We start from the raw sequence: 17,061 nt of genomic DNA, 5'->3' as shown, positions 1-17,061 counted from the left end.
AAACACCTCGAAAAAAACAAAAAACAAAAACAAAAAAACCACACAGGGATAAAAATGCAGAAACGATGTATAATACATTTTAAGTAGATTTCCAATCAAAACAAAATCTAAACTGTTGACACACAATAAGCTGAAAAGTAGTTACAATTGAAAAATAAACTTGACTGGAAAACTGATACCATTAGATAAATTAAGCTTTATATTACATTGCTGTTCATACACAGTCGGATCAACTTTTAAGAGACAGCTTATAAATGTGGCTTGGACAGAATCAGAATCTGACATAATTTTTAGAAAATATTTAAATACAATAAATCTATATCTGTTCAATTAACACCACCACGTGTGGAAGACATGATTCATGAATAAGTGATTCTGTGGCTTAGGAAAAATGGGACATTTCAACTTAGCTAGCCCCCATTGGGATACGTCTGAGCATGGGGAAAACAAACCCAAATTTTCAGCATCCCAAGCAAGCCCTGAGGATGAATGCAAATCTGCTACATATACCGAAAGGTTGAATCTTATATCTAAGACACAGAGGGATGCTTTGGGGATTATGCAATGGTTGGAATGACTGGTAGCAGTTCTTCTTTCCACTAGTGGGGATAATTAAGAGGCAAATCTCTAAAGTAACTGCTACTCCCTACACAGAACTCAACTAATAAATGATGTGCCAGAAACCTCATTGGGTGACACAGATGAACTCAGACTTTGGACCACGACTTGAGAAATGATTGTACCCAATAGTTCTTCTTCTTCTTCTCTTTCTCTCTCTCTTTTTGGTACCGGGGATTGAACTCAGGGGCATCTAACTACTGAGCCACATCCCCAGCCCTTTCTATTTTTCCTCTTTTGATAGATCTTGCTAAATTGCTTAGGGCCTCCATAAGTTGTTGAGGCTGGCCTCAAGCTTGCAATCCTCCTGCCTCAACATCCCAAGTTGCTGAGATTATAGGCATGTGCCACCATGCTTGGCTTTGTATCCAATGGTACTTAAACCTGGCTGCAAACGAGAAGGATCTAGAAGCTTTATAAACACTGATTGCCTGTGGCCCCACCTCTACCCACTGCCCAGAGATTCTGTTTTAACATGTCTGGCAAGGAACCTGGGCAGTAATACTTATAAAAGCTCTCCAGATGTTTCCATGACACAGCCAAGGTAAAAATATCACTGATTTATCCATTGGTTTCCAAATTTGTATCATGTATCAGATGAACATGAAGATCTTTTTAGAAAGAGATTTCCAGGCTCCCCTCCAGAACTACTGAATCAGAATTTCTAGAGGTGAAGTCTGGGAATCCCAATTAAAAAATGAGCAAAGAAACAAAACAAAACAAAACAAAACAAAAAAAAAAAAAGAAAAAAAAGAGAAAAAATCTTTACAAGTTTAACTGCTGCATATTCTGGTTTGGGGGCTGCTGGTGATAGCCAGTGCTTATGAACAGGCTCTCAGAAAAAACAAAACAACAACAACAAAATTAGATAAACAAGCTCCAATTTGTAGGGTCTGCCAATTCCCATGGTGTAAACGATCCTATTAAAGTTGATTGGGAGCTACCAGACCACTGTCACTGAAGGCTGAGTTGGAGTGAAACATGTACTATTATCTCTTAGGAGCTAATGTTGAAGACTCTGCCATATCTCTGTAAGCTCAGGCTCTACAGTCAAATTGAGAGCCTGTATTTTTTTTATTTTATTTCTTCCCTTGGTGCTGGGGATTAAACCCAGAGCCCTGTTCACATGAAGCAAGCTATTGCACCACTGAGCTACACCCACAAGTCCTGTCCCTGGATCTCTACTCCCTACTGACTTGCCTGGTGAACTTGGGCATGCTACTTAACCTCTCTGTCTCAGTTTCCTCATCTGTAAAACAGGATGAAATTAATTAATCCTCATAGGATTGTTTTCAGAAATAAATGATAATTATTTACTACATGTAAACAATACTGGGCACAGTGGCGCACACCTTTCATCCCAGCGGATCAGGAGGCTGAGATAGGAGGATCGCAGGTTCAAAGCCAGCCTTAGCAACCAGGAGGCACTAAGCAACTCAGTGAGACCCTGTCTCTAAACAGGATATGAAAAAGGGCTGGGGATGTGGCTCAGTGGTCAAGTGCCCCTGAGTTTAATTCCCGGTATTAAAATTCACCCCACAAAACAAAATAACAACAACAACAACAACAAAAAACTATGTACGTATTGTCTATGTGTGGATTGTACACTACTATTTTCCATAAAATGATTATTTATTCATCAGACACATTAAAATATGATGAACTATAAAAGTACACATTGTTGAACTTAATTTTAAACTTTAACATTGTTCCTAAGCCAGTAATAACTGGTGCAGTCGTGAGTCTTATGTGCTAATCACATTTTCTGATACTAAAATCATGACTCAACTATGCAAATAAAGATGGATGTCTATGTGCTAAAATCATCTTTCAGCAGGACATAGTGCTTAAGATCATTGCTTTAAATCTTACCTCTGTTGTTTACCGGCTGTGCTGCTTGGAGCAATTTAACATTTCTGGGCCTCAGTTTCCTCATCTTTAAAGTGGGGCACTTGTGAAGACTAAGTGGTAGTAGTTATAGGTACCTTAATTACTTTGTTCATCTTCAATGGCAAATATATCACATTTGGGGACATACTGAGTGATTCATTTTTTTTCTTCCATAGAGTGCAGAAACTGATAATTATCTCTCTTTAAAAAAGAAAAAAGTTGTAGATGGATACAATACCTTTATTTTATTTACTTATTTCTATGTGGTGCTGAGGATCCAACCCAGTGCCTCACACATGCTAGGCAAGAGCTCTACCACTGAGCCACAGCCCCAGCCCTCTGAAAATTCTCTTTTGATCTTTCCTATCCTAACAAGACTTTGAATACACAAATGACTAAATAACTAAGATCTGAACACTTTCATATTAATATAGAGTCCATTTTACCCCCTTCTTCACAATAAATATGAATCTGGCTTGCAAGAATTATTAAGCTGAGTGCACGCCTGTCAATCCAGTGGCTTAGGAGTCTGAGGAAGGAGGATTGCACGTTCAAGGCTAGCCTCAGCAACTTATTGAGGCCCTAAGTGACTTAGTGAGACCCTGTCTCAAAATAAAATATAAAAAAGGGCTGGGGCTGTGACTCAATGTCTAAGTACACCTGGTTCAAACCCTGGTATTAAAGAAGAAGAAGAAGAAGAAGAAGAAGAAGAAGAAGAAGAAGAAGAGGAAGAGGAAGAGGAAGAGGAAGAGGAAGAGGAAGAGGAAGAGGAAGAAGGAGAAGGAGAAGGAGAAGGAGAAGGAGAAGAAGAAGAAGAAGAAGAAGAGGAAGAAGAAGAAGAAGAAAAAGAATTCTTATATTGAGCCATTAAAAATTGCTGATCTTGATCTTCCTTCGACTTCTCTAAAATGCCATTCTCATGTGGTTCAACCTAACAGCTTGGTAACACCAATGGCTAGATCAAATCTCTCCATGTATGGGCCTTGTCTATGGGGTCACCCAGCCAGACCTCCATGTGGAGATCTCTCCTCTGCTTTGAGGGCTACAGAAAACAGACTGACAAGCCAGATCTTTGTACTGGGAGATGAGAATTTCAATCTCGGTCACTGGTGAAGACCGGGGAGGGCAGGGCTGATGCCAGCCGTTCATCCTGACTTGCGCTTTCCACATTGATACCATTGCATGCCCTTCTCTGATGACCTGTCTGCTGAGTGCCAGGTCAGGTGCTTCCTGTTCTGCATTGAATTTGGTATTAGTATCTCCATTTTAAAGATGGAGAACCAGGGCCAGAAACTCCCCATGAAGCCAAAGTTTATACTTTAGGGCTTGACAAAGCCATTTGCCTAACTTCTTTGCTGTGGTTTTGTGAGCTTTTTCTATTCTCCATTCTTCTGCCTACACGAAGGAGTCTGAGGTCCCTTGATGAGAAGTATTATATGAATTCAAAGCATAATTATTGATTGCACATTCTTTCATTAAACAAACAAAATATATGCTAATGCTAAATTCACTCCAATTTTCCATTTTGTCTTCCTTAGAGGAATAAGCCAATAAACCATTACACACTTAGCTTCCTGGGGAAATGAATTTAAATGTTAATATAAATCCTTTTAGAAAAAAACAAATTTTAACAAATAAGTATTTGAACAAGGAGGGTACTTAACCACGTTCAGAATGAGAAATGCTCAGTACAAGACCCTTGGTGGCTGTTGAGATAAGCTCTCTAAATTTAATATTTTATAATAGACTCACACCTCTTTTGTTAGAAATGGAGAAACAGAATCATTTTCTTCCCTCCTTTATTGGAATATATTTAAATCTCTCCAATTTTATTTTGCTAATAGGCAGGGCAAAGTCTGTCTATAAATGTACCCTGGTTTATCACAGGTAATCCCATACTTTTTAGCATTCATGTATAGTACTTAACCTCAATTTAAATGTAAATTTTGGGCAACTTGGAGTGCTTTATCTGTGAACTTTGAGGGCTCTCGCCATTAATGAGGCCTGCACTAATTATAAGCAGTTTTTGTAAGGTTTCCTTAAAACAACTGCAGAACTGACCTCCAAATGAACAAATTCAGAATTTATTTGCTTTAAAAAAGATACTGTTTGGCCTGGGGTTGTGGCGCGGTGGTAGAGCACTTGCCTAGCATGTGTGAGGCACTGGGTTCCATCCTCAGCAACAGATAAAAATAAATAAATGAAATAAAGGCATGCTGTCTGCCTACAGCTAAAATATATATATTTACTGTATACATATTATATATATAACTAATATATATTGTTTAATATATACATATATAAAAAAAGATACTGGTACTCTTGTGCAAATTTCTAGCTCAGAGCTCTACTCTTAAGATGTTTATGTAAGGGGTGGGGGTGAGCAGGATGGAAACAGAAAGAAAAGGACCAGAGAAATCAAGAAAAAGACAAGTGAAAGTGAGCTAGGTTTACCCTGCAGCTGGAACACTCTCTTCCTGGTGAAGGAAACCATACGCTGGTCTGAAAAAAGATCCTACTAACGAAAGGGTCTTGACTTCTCTCTTTCTGATGATCAAGTGGGGAATATACAGTTTAGCAGCAAGTAATGAACAGCACCAACAAAGCAAAGTCAAAACAAGAAAAAAAAAATCAGACAATACAACAAACCCACGAAAAGCAATTTTCAAATACTCACAGGTACGTCCACATATTTGGAAGCTGCCTTCACCTAAGGAGGAAAGAAGAATGGCTCGGTGAGGCAGGTGTTTATGTTTAATATTTTTGTTCACAGATCAAGTTCAAACAACACGCAGGCACGCAGCACAGACCAGGGAAAACAAAAAGGTATGAAAAGATAAAATGTTTGCTACTAAAAAATAAAAAAAAATTGGGCTGGGGATGTGGCTCAAGTGGTAGCGGGCTTGCCTGGCATGCGCAGGGCGCTGGGTTTGATCCTCAGCACCAGATAAAAATAAAGATGTTGTGTCCACCGAGAACTAAAAAATAAATATAAAAAAAATAAAAAAATAAAAAAAAATCCCTAGACACTGCTTTGGAGGGAGAGAGAGAGAGAGAGAGAGAGAGAGAGAGAGAGAGAGAGAGAGAGAAAGAGCACACAATTTTACTGATTCAGATTCTGGGGCTGGGTGTGGGTGATTTGCATTTTCCCCCATCTTTATTTTTTTTTCCTTTTTTTTTCTTTCTTTTTGTGGTTGGTACTAAGGATGGAACCCAGGGGCACTTTACCACTGAGCCACATCCGCAGCCCTTCTGTATTTTTCATTATGACATAGGGTCTCGCTAAGTAGCTTAGGGCCTCACTAAGTTGAGAAAGCTGGCCTCCAACTTGTGATCCTCCTGCCTCAGCCTCTTGGGTTGCTGAGATTACAGGTGTGCACCACCTATCTTTAAAAAGAAGAAAAATGACTCTAGCTAAACCCAAACGGATGGATAGAGGGTTCACTAGTCTAGAGAAGCAACTAAGATAACTGGCACTTCTTTCACCTTGGGCCTTGGTGTAATTTGGCTGCAGGTTGCCTGGATTGAATCTGTCAGTTCTCAGTGTCTATTAACCTAGATCTTCAAGAGGAGGGAATGCAATGGGGTGAGTGAAGGACCCAGAGGGACATGGTGTCTGAGGGCCAGGTACCAGAGCCTTTCAAAACTGTCCCAAAAGCTGCTATTATGCCTCATTCTGGTTTTAGGTGCTAAAACAAAACAACCAAACCAAACCAAACAAAAAACAGGTGGAAAGTTCAGGAAGTGGCTCTGTAACTCAGTTTTAGTTTTGGGAGTGCATGTGGTAGAGAGTAACGTTTGGACATAGAGTTTGGAGTCAGACCTGGGTTCAAATCCAGCTCTACTGGGAACGGTGTAATCTTGGACAGGTTATTTCATCTCTCTGAACCTTACTGGCCTCATCTGCAAAATGGAGATACTAATAATACCTCTCTCCGGGGTTGGTGAACGGGGAAGTGCATATAAAGTCTTGGGATATGGTGCCTGGGATACACTGTCACTAAGGATTCATAGACACACATGGGTGAGAGGCTGAGGAACTGCTAGGTTTGAGGGAGCATGTTTGATATTCTGTGTGTCTCCGTGTGGCATGGAGGGACTGTGTTTCTGGTCAGAGAGCATTTCTAGTTTTACCAGAAACTTCAGAGACTGCCAAGGGCACAGGGTAGTCTGAATATCTGCTGACGTTTCAGGGAGGTTTGTTTTTTACCATTTGGTTGAGATCAATATCAGTCTTCATAGCCCTCATCCAAATGTGTTCCAGAAAGTCACCCCGAGGAGTCCTATCCTCGCCCCTTTTCCCAGTGTGCCTTTCCAAACTTTCAACTCCCCCCTGATGGCAGATAATGAAGCCCCAAGAAAGAGTCCAAAACCGAGTGTCAAAATTTTGGTAAGTGTCCCAGCCAGTTGACCCTGGGGAAACCGTGTCAAGTTCATTAGCCTCGATGAGATTTCTAGAATAGGATAATAAAACCGTACTTTGTACGGCTTATACTGTAATCAAGTGAGAGAATATGGGAGAAAGTGCTTAGTAAACTTTAAAGTTGGTGGAGGGGGAGAATTCTTGTCAGCACCCAAATCATTCCTGTTTTGTTTGGTTTAAGATTCTCTAAGAAACCTACTCCTTTTTCCCCTCTCTCTTTCTTTCTTGTACCAGGCATTGAATCTGGGGGTACTTAACCACTGAGCCCCATCCCCAGGCCTTTTTATATTTTATTTAGAGATAGGGTCTCACTCAGTTACTTAGAATCTCACTAAGTTGCTGAGGCTGGCTTTGAACTCACAATCCTCCTGCCTCAGGCTCCCAAGCTGCAGGGATTACAGGTGTGGGCCACTGTGCCGGGCTCTACCCTTGTTCTTTGTAGCACCAATTACAATTGCAATTCGGTACCTTTTCTTGCATGTGTGCCACCTGCAAAATGTCATGAGAGCAAAAGTTATATCAGTCTTGCAAACAACTGTCTCCCTGTGACTCATGGGCTACCTGACTTTGAAAGGAAACTCAGGGAAAATCTGGGAAGGGAGGGACTGAGAGAAAGCCTGTGGCCAGTTCTGGCTTCAAGGTGCTTGCGAAAAAAGCAGAGGAAAAGACCAGATTGGTCAACCTGAAAACCAACATAGCTAATTGAAAGCCTGCCAGGGTTGGTGGGAGAAGGAAACTGTCCTTGTGGCCTTTAGAGGGATTTCAGGAAAGCTTTCCAGATTTGGTGTGATTACCATTTGTACTAAAGGATTCCTCATCCTAAATCTGTCCTCTCCATGACTCTTCCAAAATCGAGTCCAGGCAAGAAGGTGGCTTGTCTTTTTTTTTTTTTTTTTTTGGTACCAGGGCTTGAACTCAGGGGCACTCAACCACTGAGCCACATCCCCAGACCTTTTTTGTAGTTTGTTAGGTAGAGACAGGCTCTCACTAGTTGCTTAGTGCCTTGCTTTTTGCTGAGGCTGGCTTTGAACTTGTGATCCTCCTTCCTCAGCCTCCAGAGCCTCTGGGATTACAGCCGGGCCTTGTTTCTGTCTTTCTCAGGTTCAGTACTATCACTTTGCACCACGCAGGACTCTTTCACAGAATTTCTTCTTTAAGCCATCAAGGGAAATGGGGGCTAGCAATCAAATCCAATTACAAGGAAACCAACTAAAATGCCTAGAATTTAAGAATTGGGTTTTCTCATGCTCTCTGCCAAGAGGCAAAGAAGTCTGGACTCCTAGGGGATCACCAGAGCCCGAATTCCTCCCTGGGATCTCCCGATGGCCTCATCGCTAGCGGAAAAGCTGGAGGGATTCAAGCATGGCTGGTCAGAGCGGGCGCTGGCAAGAGTTGTTCTCAGCTAGAAACTCCCTCCTTTGCTCTGTCAAGTTGATGCTTGGCAGTTGGTGGGAGTTTTGCTACAGTTGAAATGATCAACCTTTAAATACGCCTACTCTCCTCTTACCACGCACATGCGGTTCCAATCCAGAGAGGGACACCAGTCAAATCCGTTTCCTCTCGGGGAAGACAAGGCAAGCTCCTGTCGTGAATGCAAACCTGGGGCTCTGTGACTGGGACCAGCCTTCTGTCCCTTAGGCTCATCTTTATTTGACAGCAACGGACTTGCACTTAGTCTTAATGATCTTCCTTGCTTCCCCAAAGCAGGGGAAATTGTAGCCCCCTTTTATTATTATTACTTTATCTTTTTGTACTTAACCACTGAGCCTGAGCCCCCCCCCCCCTTTTTTTTAGATACAGGGTCTCATTGAGTTATTTAGAGCCTCCCTAAGTTGCTGAGGCTGGCTTTGAACTCACCATCCTCCTGCGCTGCTGGGATTACAGGTGTGCGCCACTGTGCCAGGCCCTGTGACCCTGTTGTTATTTAGGAGCAGGTGTAGTACATCATTTTTGGTTCTGGCATTAAATTCTTAAAAAAATTATAGTTGTAGATACACAACATGCCTTTATTTTAGTAATTTATTTTTATGTGGTACTAGGGAACGAACCCAGTGCCTCATACATTCTAGGCAAGCACTCTGCCACGGAGCTACAGTCCCAACCTCCTAGCTATTGAATTTTAGGAAGGATACCAATGATGAGGATGATAAAGAATATTCTGAGCCAGGTGTGGTGGTGCACATCTGTAATCCCAGCACTCAGGAGGCTGAGACAGGAGGATCCCAAGTTCAAAGCCAGCCTCAGCAACTTATCAAGGCTCTAAGCATCTCAGTGAGATCCTGTCTCTAAATAAAATATAAAAAAGGGCTGGTGATGTGGCTCAGTGGTTAAACGCCCCTGAGTTCAATCCCAGGTACAAAAAAAAAAAAAGAATATTCTGGAAGTGTGTTCTATGAGGACAGTGAAGGGGCAGGCATCTTGCCTGAAAAAGGAAGAGCTAATGGCAGAGAAAGAGATTCAAGGGCTGGGGTTGTGGCTCAGTGGTACAGCACTTGCCTAGCACGTGTGAGGCACCGAGTTCAATCCTCAGCACCACAAAAAATAAAATATGTGTCCATCTATAACTAAAAAATAAACATTAAAAAAATAAAGTTAAAAAAAACCCCACAAAATTAACTTCCATAGGAAAAAAAAGAAAGAAAGAGATTCAAGGTAGGATTGAACTACACTGAAGTCATGGTGTTCCCGAGCACTGAATCAGGAACAGTGAGTAAAGTTACAAGACCCAGAAGAGGATGCAAACACAGCCCCACACAGTTCTGGCAGGAAATGGCCACCTCTGCTGGTCCAGCCCTCCCGCTCCTGGTGAGAAAGGATGTCCTACACGTGGCTCTTTCCTATGTGAAAGGCCCATCTCAGTCTGTCTCCTGCTTCTGATTTCAGCCTCCTCCTGAGCTCGGAAGTGGTCATCAGTTCTACTTTTTGTTGTAATTGGCTTTTTTTTTTTTTTTGCAATTGAGTTGTAGCATAGTGAAGAAAAAATTGACAGAATTTTGGTCCCTTTGAACCCTTTCCTGTATAATGCCAGCAGCTCCCCATAAGCATCATCTGTTATACCTTTTGGCCGGCTACATTCTAAGTAGAAAAGAGTGACCAGATCCTTCCCAGGCCCTAGAGCTCTGAAGTTATTGCCAGAAAAATCTAAACATGTACCAGGTACCATGTCTATCAGGGTCTCACTGAGTTGCTTAGGGCCTCGCTAAGTTGCTGAGGCTGGCTTTGAACTCGCCATCCTTCTGCCTCAGCCTCCCTGGCCACAGCGATTACAGGAGTATGCTACTTTATTTTATTTTTTTAACTTCAAAAGAAATCTTCCCAGAAAAGTGGCTTAGAGGACGGGTCTAGGACTGTCTGGATTGGAAGTGTGGCTTTGCCATTTTCTAGAGTGGTGACTTGGACCAAGTTACTTCTCTGGAAATGGGACCATCATAATGTCCCTCAAGGCATACTGGGAGGACTGAATGAGGTAATCCTCACATCCTAAATGGGCATGACAATGACAGATGGTACTCTCTGTGCTAAAGACTCACCATGGCTTCTGGAATACTGCTCACTGGCGTAGAAGGAGGGTCTGCGTCCCATCCTGGAGGCAGGAGTAGGTTTCCCTTCACACTCCTAGCCCGCTGGTCATCTCTGGCTATAAAAAGGATTCTGGAATCTCCCCAGATTACCAGCAAGTATCTGAGTGGATTCCCTGACTGGGATACCTTCCGTCATTTTGGTGACACACCATGCTCTGGACAACTTGCCATCAAGGCTGAAGCCAGAGATCTACTATCCCCCACAGGATGGCTGAGTCTGGGCACATGAGACAGGACACGTCCCCCAGCCAGAGCCTTCAGGAACGCAATCTATTCCTCTCTGGGACCAAGCCATGTGCCCGGGTGCAGGAGACAAGGGCCAGGGCAAGGGGTCTGCCCCGACTCTGGTCTGGCAACCCTTCTGAGGGATTCCATGGCTTCAAAACAGAGGCAAGAACTGTGAGCTGGACCTCGTTTCCCAGGACTTTTGCTTTTTGGAACAAACATCTCTTCTCTATCAGGGCTTCCCGCTGCTCCCAGACTGCTGCCCCCAACCCCCAGCAGAGCCAGTTCTGGGAAGGGAGGAGGGAAAGGGAGACCCAGGTGGAGAGACTGATGGAGACCAAGATCAAAGGCAGGAAGATGTGCTACTACCAGGGAGCAACTTGTTCGGGCTTTCACATGCCCGAAACCCAGGACACGGATTTCCTATGAAGGCACCACACTAGGGCTGGAGGGTAAAGGCATTTGCTCTGAGGCTCCTGACCCCCTTCTTGAATGATGTCCAAAAGTTCCATCTCTCCAAACATGAGACAGTCCGTTCCAACAACTAGTCAAACATGTCATCTTTTAAAAGTGCTTACTACTTATCAGGATATAAGTTAAAAATACTGCATTTTATATTCAATACAATATTAATTGAATTAATATTAATAGAGGGCCTATTAACATTCCCATCTTACAGTTGAAGCTACTGAGGCTGAGAGAGACAAAACAATGTGGCTTGAACTCACACAAATAATAAGTTACAGCTTTGGATGGAACCAACCTAGGTTCCTTTCAACAGATGAGTGGATAAAGAAAATGTGATATACATATATATATATATATATATATATATATATATATATGAATGAATGTTGGAATATTACTCAGCCATAAAGAAGAATGAAATTATGCATTTGTGGATAAAAGGTGGAATGGGAGATTATCATGCTAAGTGAAATAAGCCAATCCCCAAAAACCTAAGGCTGAATGTTCTCTCTGATATGCAGATGCCAACACACAATAAGGGGTTGGGGATAGAAGTTTATTGGATTAGACAAAGGGAAATGAAGGGAAGGGAGGGGGGTTTGGAATAGGAAAGACAGTGGAATGAATACACGACCAGGGAAACCCCACATCATGTCCAATCACAAGAATGGGAAGTTAGACTCCATGTCTGTATAATATGTCAAAATGCACTGTACTGTCATGTATAACTAAAAAGAACAAATAAAAACAACAAAAAAGTTACATCTTTGGACCTCTCATTCTCCAAGTGTCTTAGTATTCAGTTAAATAAAATATCCATCCACCCACTTTTATTGACTAGTCATATTTAGTCTTGTTTGTGTAGGTGTGTGTGTGTGTGTGTGTGTGTGTGTAGACAAAACCTAAAATGGCTTCTTCAGGAAAAATATCGGAGGGATTTGAATAATTATCCACACTGACCTAGTCGGGGCAGAAGTTCCAAAATGGATTCTCTGGCCTGAATGTCGCAGCTAATTACCTCGACCCTCCACCTGACTGAGCGTGTGTGGACGGGCTTAATGGTCTGTCTATTGAGCTCTTCCATTATTTCTCAGGTGCCCAAGGTAATCTTTTCATTGAACACTCACCATCCTGGGATTTTCACAATGCTGATGACTAAGGGATTTTCTTCTGCTTGGTCCTAATAAGGGGACCTGAGTTAATCATTGTGTGGCTTTGATAGGGAGCGCGGCAGGGGCTTAAACCACTTCTCTTGCTTCATTAGGGAAAAAAGCAACCCAGGTGCAGACCACGAGGACCTCAGGGGTTGATACTATTAAATCAATGCACAGACCCCCCCCAAAAAAAATGTGGATTAGGTTCTTTTTGCCAACAGAAATCTGCTGGGGAAGGCTCAAAGATGGAAGAAAAAAAAAAAAAAACATCTGAACAGATACCACTGCATTAGTGACATCCCGAGCTTTCCTTTCTCCCCTTGGTCTTAAAAAAAAAAAAAAAATACCAAGGAAATGATTTCTTCTCTGCACGGACTCCACTCCGCCTGTGGGACTTCAAGAGTTGGCTTCTCTGCCTTTGCCTGCAAACTGCACACCACACCACTGTTAGAAGGACCAGCAACATTCACGTCAATGTTTGGCCTTTGAAATTTCTGGAATAAGACTAAAGGATGCTATTTGGCTTCTTTCTCCACTTCTTTAACCCAGGACATCTTAGAGATGTGGATTTTTTTTTTTTTAAAGACTCAAGGCAATTCAGTATGTAAAAATTAATACTTGGTGCTGCTACCATCCCTAAAATAATTTTTATCTCTTATTTGTTCAAGTCTTATCTATTGCCATCTTCATCTCCAGAATATAGATTTGATGAGGAATAAGAAACATCTCTCTCCTCGGTGTTTGCACTACAAGGTGTATAGTAGTGGCTCAATAAAAGCTGGTGGACTGGATGGACCTTTGGACTGTGGTACTCTATTCAGTACCCAGGATAGAGGTTTCTAGAGCTTTCTTTTTGTTGTTTGAGCTTTTGCACTCTTAAGAAACAATTAAGCAAAGTGTGACTAGGCACTATGAGTTCAAAGGGAACTGTCTTTGCTGCTTCTGAGAACAACTTAAAGGGTCTCTTGTTCCTGTACTCTGAGGAGGACACCAGCAGGGTGTCAGGTAACTGACCTAGGTATCAGCTTCCTCTCTGGAAGTAGAGCTAATGACAATAGAAACCATAGCACCTCCTCATGGGGTGGTTGTGTAGATTAATTTAAAAGAAGAAATTCTTAAATGCTAATCACATTCAGGACACTATACAAAGTATTTTACCTGTATTAATTCACTTAGTGACTGTGAAGTAGTGCTAACTTTTACACAGGGCCTGGCACATACTAAGTGTTCAATTAGTCTTGGCTATTTTAACCATCTCTTTCTCACCTGTTTCCAAAGGGGTTCATTTCACTGGTTAAGACTATTGGCTATGTTTGCTGGTGGGTGGGGTCATTGGTCTTTAAACACCACACAGTTAGGTATGTTCAGAAGTTTCCTGGTTAGGACACTTCTGAGGGGAAGACATCCATGGGCAAGAAGCCTGACCATCTTACTTTCTCTCTTTCTTGCTGGAATATTGTGGGTTGTGTCTAGATCCTCTGATTTCACTTCTCCCATAGTGGTGTGCGTGGAAAGAATCAGAAAACATGAATTTCTAAACCTATTTTGACCAGATGACTACACTGCTGGCCTCTTATCTATTATAATGAGGGTGGGTTAATTGTTTTCTCTTTAAATTCCTTCCAGATTAAAAAAAAAAAAAGATACCTGTGACTCTTAGAGGATCTATTAGGCAAGTTCTAGGGAGAATGTGGGCGAGGAAACATTTCCCACACCTTGAGAAGGTTATCAATGCTCTCGTAGTAAAGCAAAGCCCTTTCATATTTTAGCATTAATAGAAGTTCTGGAAATAAGACTCTGGGAAAAATATAGTAATTTTTATTATAGTAAAATTTTTAATTTTTATCATTGTAATTTTTTAGCATCTCTAAGAAAATTAGAGATAAATATTTTCATGGGGGTGGTGGCGCATGCTGTCATCCCAGCAGCTTGGGAGGCTGAGGCAGGAGGATCTTGAGTTCAAAGCCAGCCTCAGCAAAAGGGAGGTGCTAAGCAACTCAGGGAGACCCTGTCTCTAAATAAAATACAAAATAGGGCTGGGGATGTGGCTTAGTGCTCGAGCACCCCTGAGCTCAATCCCTGGTACCCCTGCCTCCCAAAAGACTTTTTGCACAGGTAGTAGACAAGAAAGTAGGGGACATTTGGTATAGACATAAAAGGAATGCAAATGGACGGTATGGGTGGAGCATTTCCCTAGAAGGGTTCTGGGTGTTTCTGGGGAGCCACTTCATTGATTATTCCCAGCAACACTCTAGCAACATCGGTCCCTCTTTGGGATGTTTTGGGGATTGATGAGGAGGATCCATATAAAGGTCCATAACAGTGGGGCATGGCAGGCTCTGGGTACAGACGGAAGGAGTACCCTTTCTGTGTCTGGGCAGTGAGCCCCTGGCTGATTTCCCTGGAGCCCATATACATGTCCACACCCCTCCTCCACCTCCGGTTTTATGCTTGCTTTTTATAACAGACATGGAAGGGGCAGGCTGGCACCCACCCTGCACACAACCCCAGTGGGAAACACTGCTGTCAATAACAGGAGAAGCTGAGACCGTCTCATTGATCAGAAGGTGGGCTGTATCTGGAAAAAGGATGTGCCGATTTCTAATCAGGATGAGATCGGATTAATATAGGGAAGTGGCTAAGAGCACAGACCTTGGCTTTGGACGCACGGGGTCAAATTCTAGCTCCACCAGTCCCTAGACAGGTTACTTAATCTTTGGATGCCTCAGTAAAATGGGAATAGAGTCCTTTATAAAAGTTGTTATGAACTGATTTCTCAGAACAGTCCTGGGGCATGACAAGAAACACGAGTTTGTTATCATTGTTGTCCTTTCTGCTGGTTGTCATTATCATTCTTTCTGCTGGAAGGCCTCCGTGGACTTTGTGCTCTCTGATGGCTACAAGTAGCTATTTAAATTTAAATGAATTTTAAAAGTACAATTAAGAATTTTGGGGCTGGGGTTGTGGCTCGTGATAGAGCACTTGACTAGCACATGTGAGGCACTGGGTTCGATCCTCAGCACCACATAGAAATAAATAAATTCTAAAAAAAGTATTGTGTCCATCTATAACTAAAAAAATATTAAAAGAAAAGAATTTAACTTATTTTTGGTGGGGAGAATGTACTGAGGATTGAACCTAGGGGTGCTTTACTAGTGAGCTACATCCCAGCCCTTTTCATTTTGGGACGAGGTCTCCCTAAGTTGTTGAGGCTGGTCTTGAACTTGAGATCTTCCTGCTTCAGTCTCTCAAGCTGCTGGAATTACAAGCATGCACCACTGCATCCAGCAGGAATTCAACCCTTGTGCACTTGCCCCATTTCAATCGCTTTAGAGTCTAGCATGTGTGAGGCACTGGGTTCGATCCTCAGTACCGCATAAAAATAAATAAATTTTTTTAAAAAAGGTATTGTGTCCATCTCTTTAGAGCCACATGTGGCTAGCATCCTGTGTTTTAGACAGCTCAGAATATTTCCATCATGGCTGCAAGTTCTATTGGACAGTGATGGTCTAGACTCAAGAGACCCTTGATAAATAGAGTTATCACATTTACAAGTGAAGAAGTGTGTCATTGAATTCCATGTCGTAGCAAGAAATTAACTGGAGGAGGAAGCAGGGCAAAGAAAAGGATATGGTTGTTAATAAGCTCACTTTGTGGGCCAAATAACATCAACAACAACAACAAAAAAAACCAAAAACAAAAGTCAAGCTGGGCTCGGTGGTGCATGCATGTTATCCCAGCAGCTCGGGAGGCAGAGGCAGGAGGATCCCAAGTTCAAAGCCAGCCTCAGTAACTTAGCAAGGCCCTACCCAACTTAGTGAGCCCTATCTCAAAATAAAATATAAAAAAGGCAGAAGATGTGGCTCAGCAGGAAAGTGGCCCTGGGTTCAATTTCTGGTACACACACACACACACACACACAAACAATTGAGATTAACAATAGTAAAAGTTACAAAGATACCAAAAGGAGCAACAGTACCTTATAATAACTAATAAAGGAGGGCAGGGGAGAAGGTAAAAATGGCAAGGGGAGCTAAAACTCTGTCTACCACATGAGAGAGACAAATACTCTCTAAAATTGGCCAGTCAATAAATAGTTATGCCAAGCGAGATGGTGCATGTCTGTAATCTCAGTGGCTTGGGAGGCTGAGACAGAAGGATATGGAGTTCCAATTTAGCAAGGCCCTAAGCAACTTAGTGAGACCCTGTCTCTAAATAAACAATAAAAAAGGACTGGGGATGGGGCTCAGTGGTTAGGCACCCTTGGGGTTCAATCCCCAGTACCCACCTCCCCCCAAAAAAGTTATATAAGAATAGTATCTACTGCTATGAAGGTTTAGCTATGACATGGGCTTGAGGGTCCCTGCTGATCGAAAAGACTGGGTGTGGAAAAAAGTAGGTCAGAGAACCATTGCTTTTTTAAAAAATATTTTTTTAGTTGTACATGGACACACTACCTTTATTTCTAATTTTTATGTGGTGCTGAGGATCAAACCCAGTGCCCATACGTGCTAGGCAGGTGCTCTATTGCTGAGCCACAACCCCAGCCTGAACTGTTGCTTTTTAAAAAATTTTGAGTTCTGTACCATTTCCTCCTGTAGCCACGTGCTTATATTACTTTCCTGATAAGTGATTGATAAACGAACAATATGATGGTGGATGTTCAGGACTCTAGGGGAGAAACAGCGTGGTGATGGGCAAG

The 17,061-nt window shown here is 42.2% G+C and overlaps 1 protein-coding gene across 8 annotated transcripts in view; it reads right to left on the bottom strand.

The window, feature by feature from the left end:
- Cadps (calcium dependent secretion activator) overlaps positions 1-17,061 on the bottom strand; it is a 480,326-nt gene that overhangs the window by 43,214 nt on the left and 420,051 nt on the right. For all 8 annotated transcript variants that reach the window (XM_058582090.1, XM_058582085.1, XM_058582091.1 and 5 more), the window contains one exon: positions 5,186-5,218. In XM_058582090.1, the coding sequence (XP_058438073.1) occupies positions 5,186-5,218 (33 nt within the window). The remainder of the gene's footprint in view (positions 1-5,185; positions 5,219-17,061) is intronic.

The sequence above is a fragment of the Marmota monax genome, unplaced genomic scaffold, assembly GCF_021218885.2.
Source record: "Marmota monax isolate L192 unplaced genomic scaffold, Marmota_monax_Labrador192_F-V1.1 WCK01_AAM20220418_F8-fsc00042, whole genome shotgun sequence".
Taxonomy (NCBI): domain Eukaryota; kingdom Metazoa; phylum Chordata; class Mammalia; order Rodentia; family Sciuridae; genus Marmota; species Marmota monax.
Note: the sequence above shows the minus strand (reverse complement) of the source record. Positions and strands in the feature narration are given on the sequence as shown.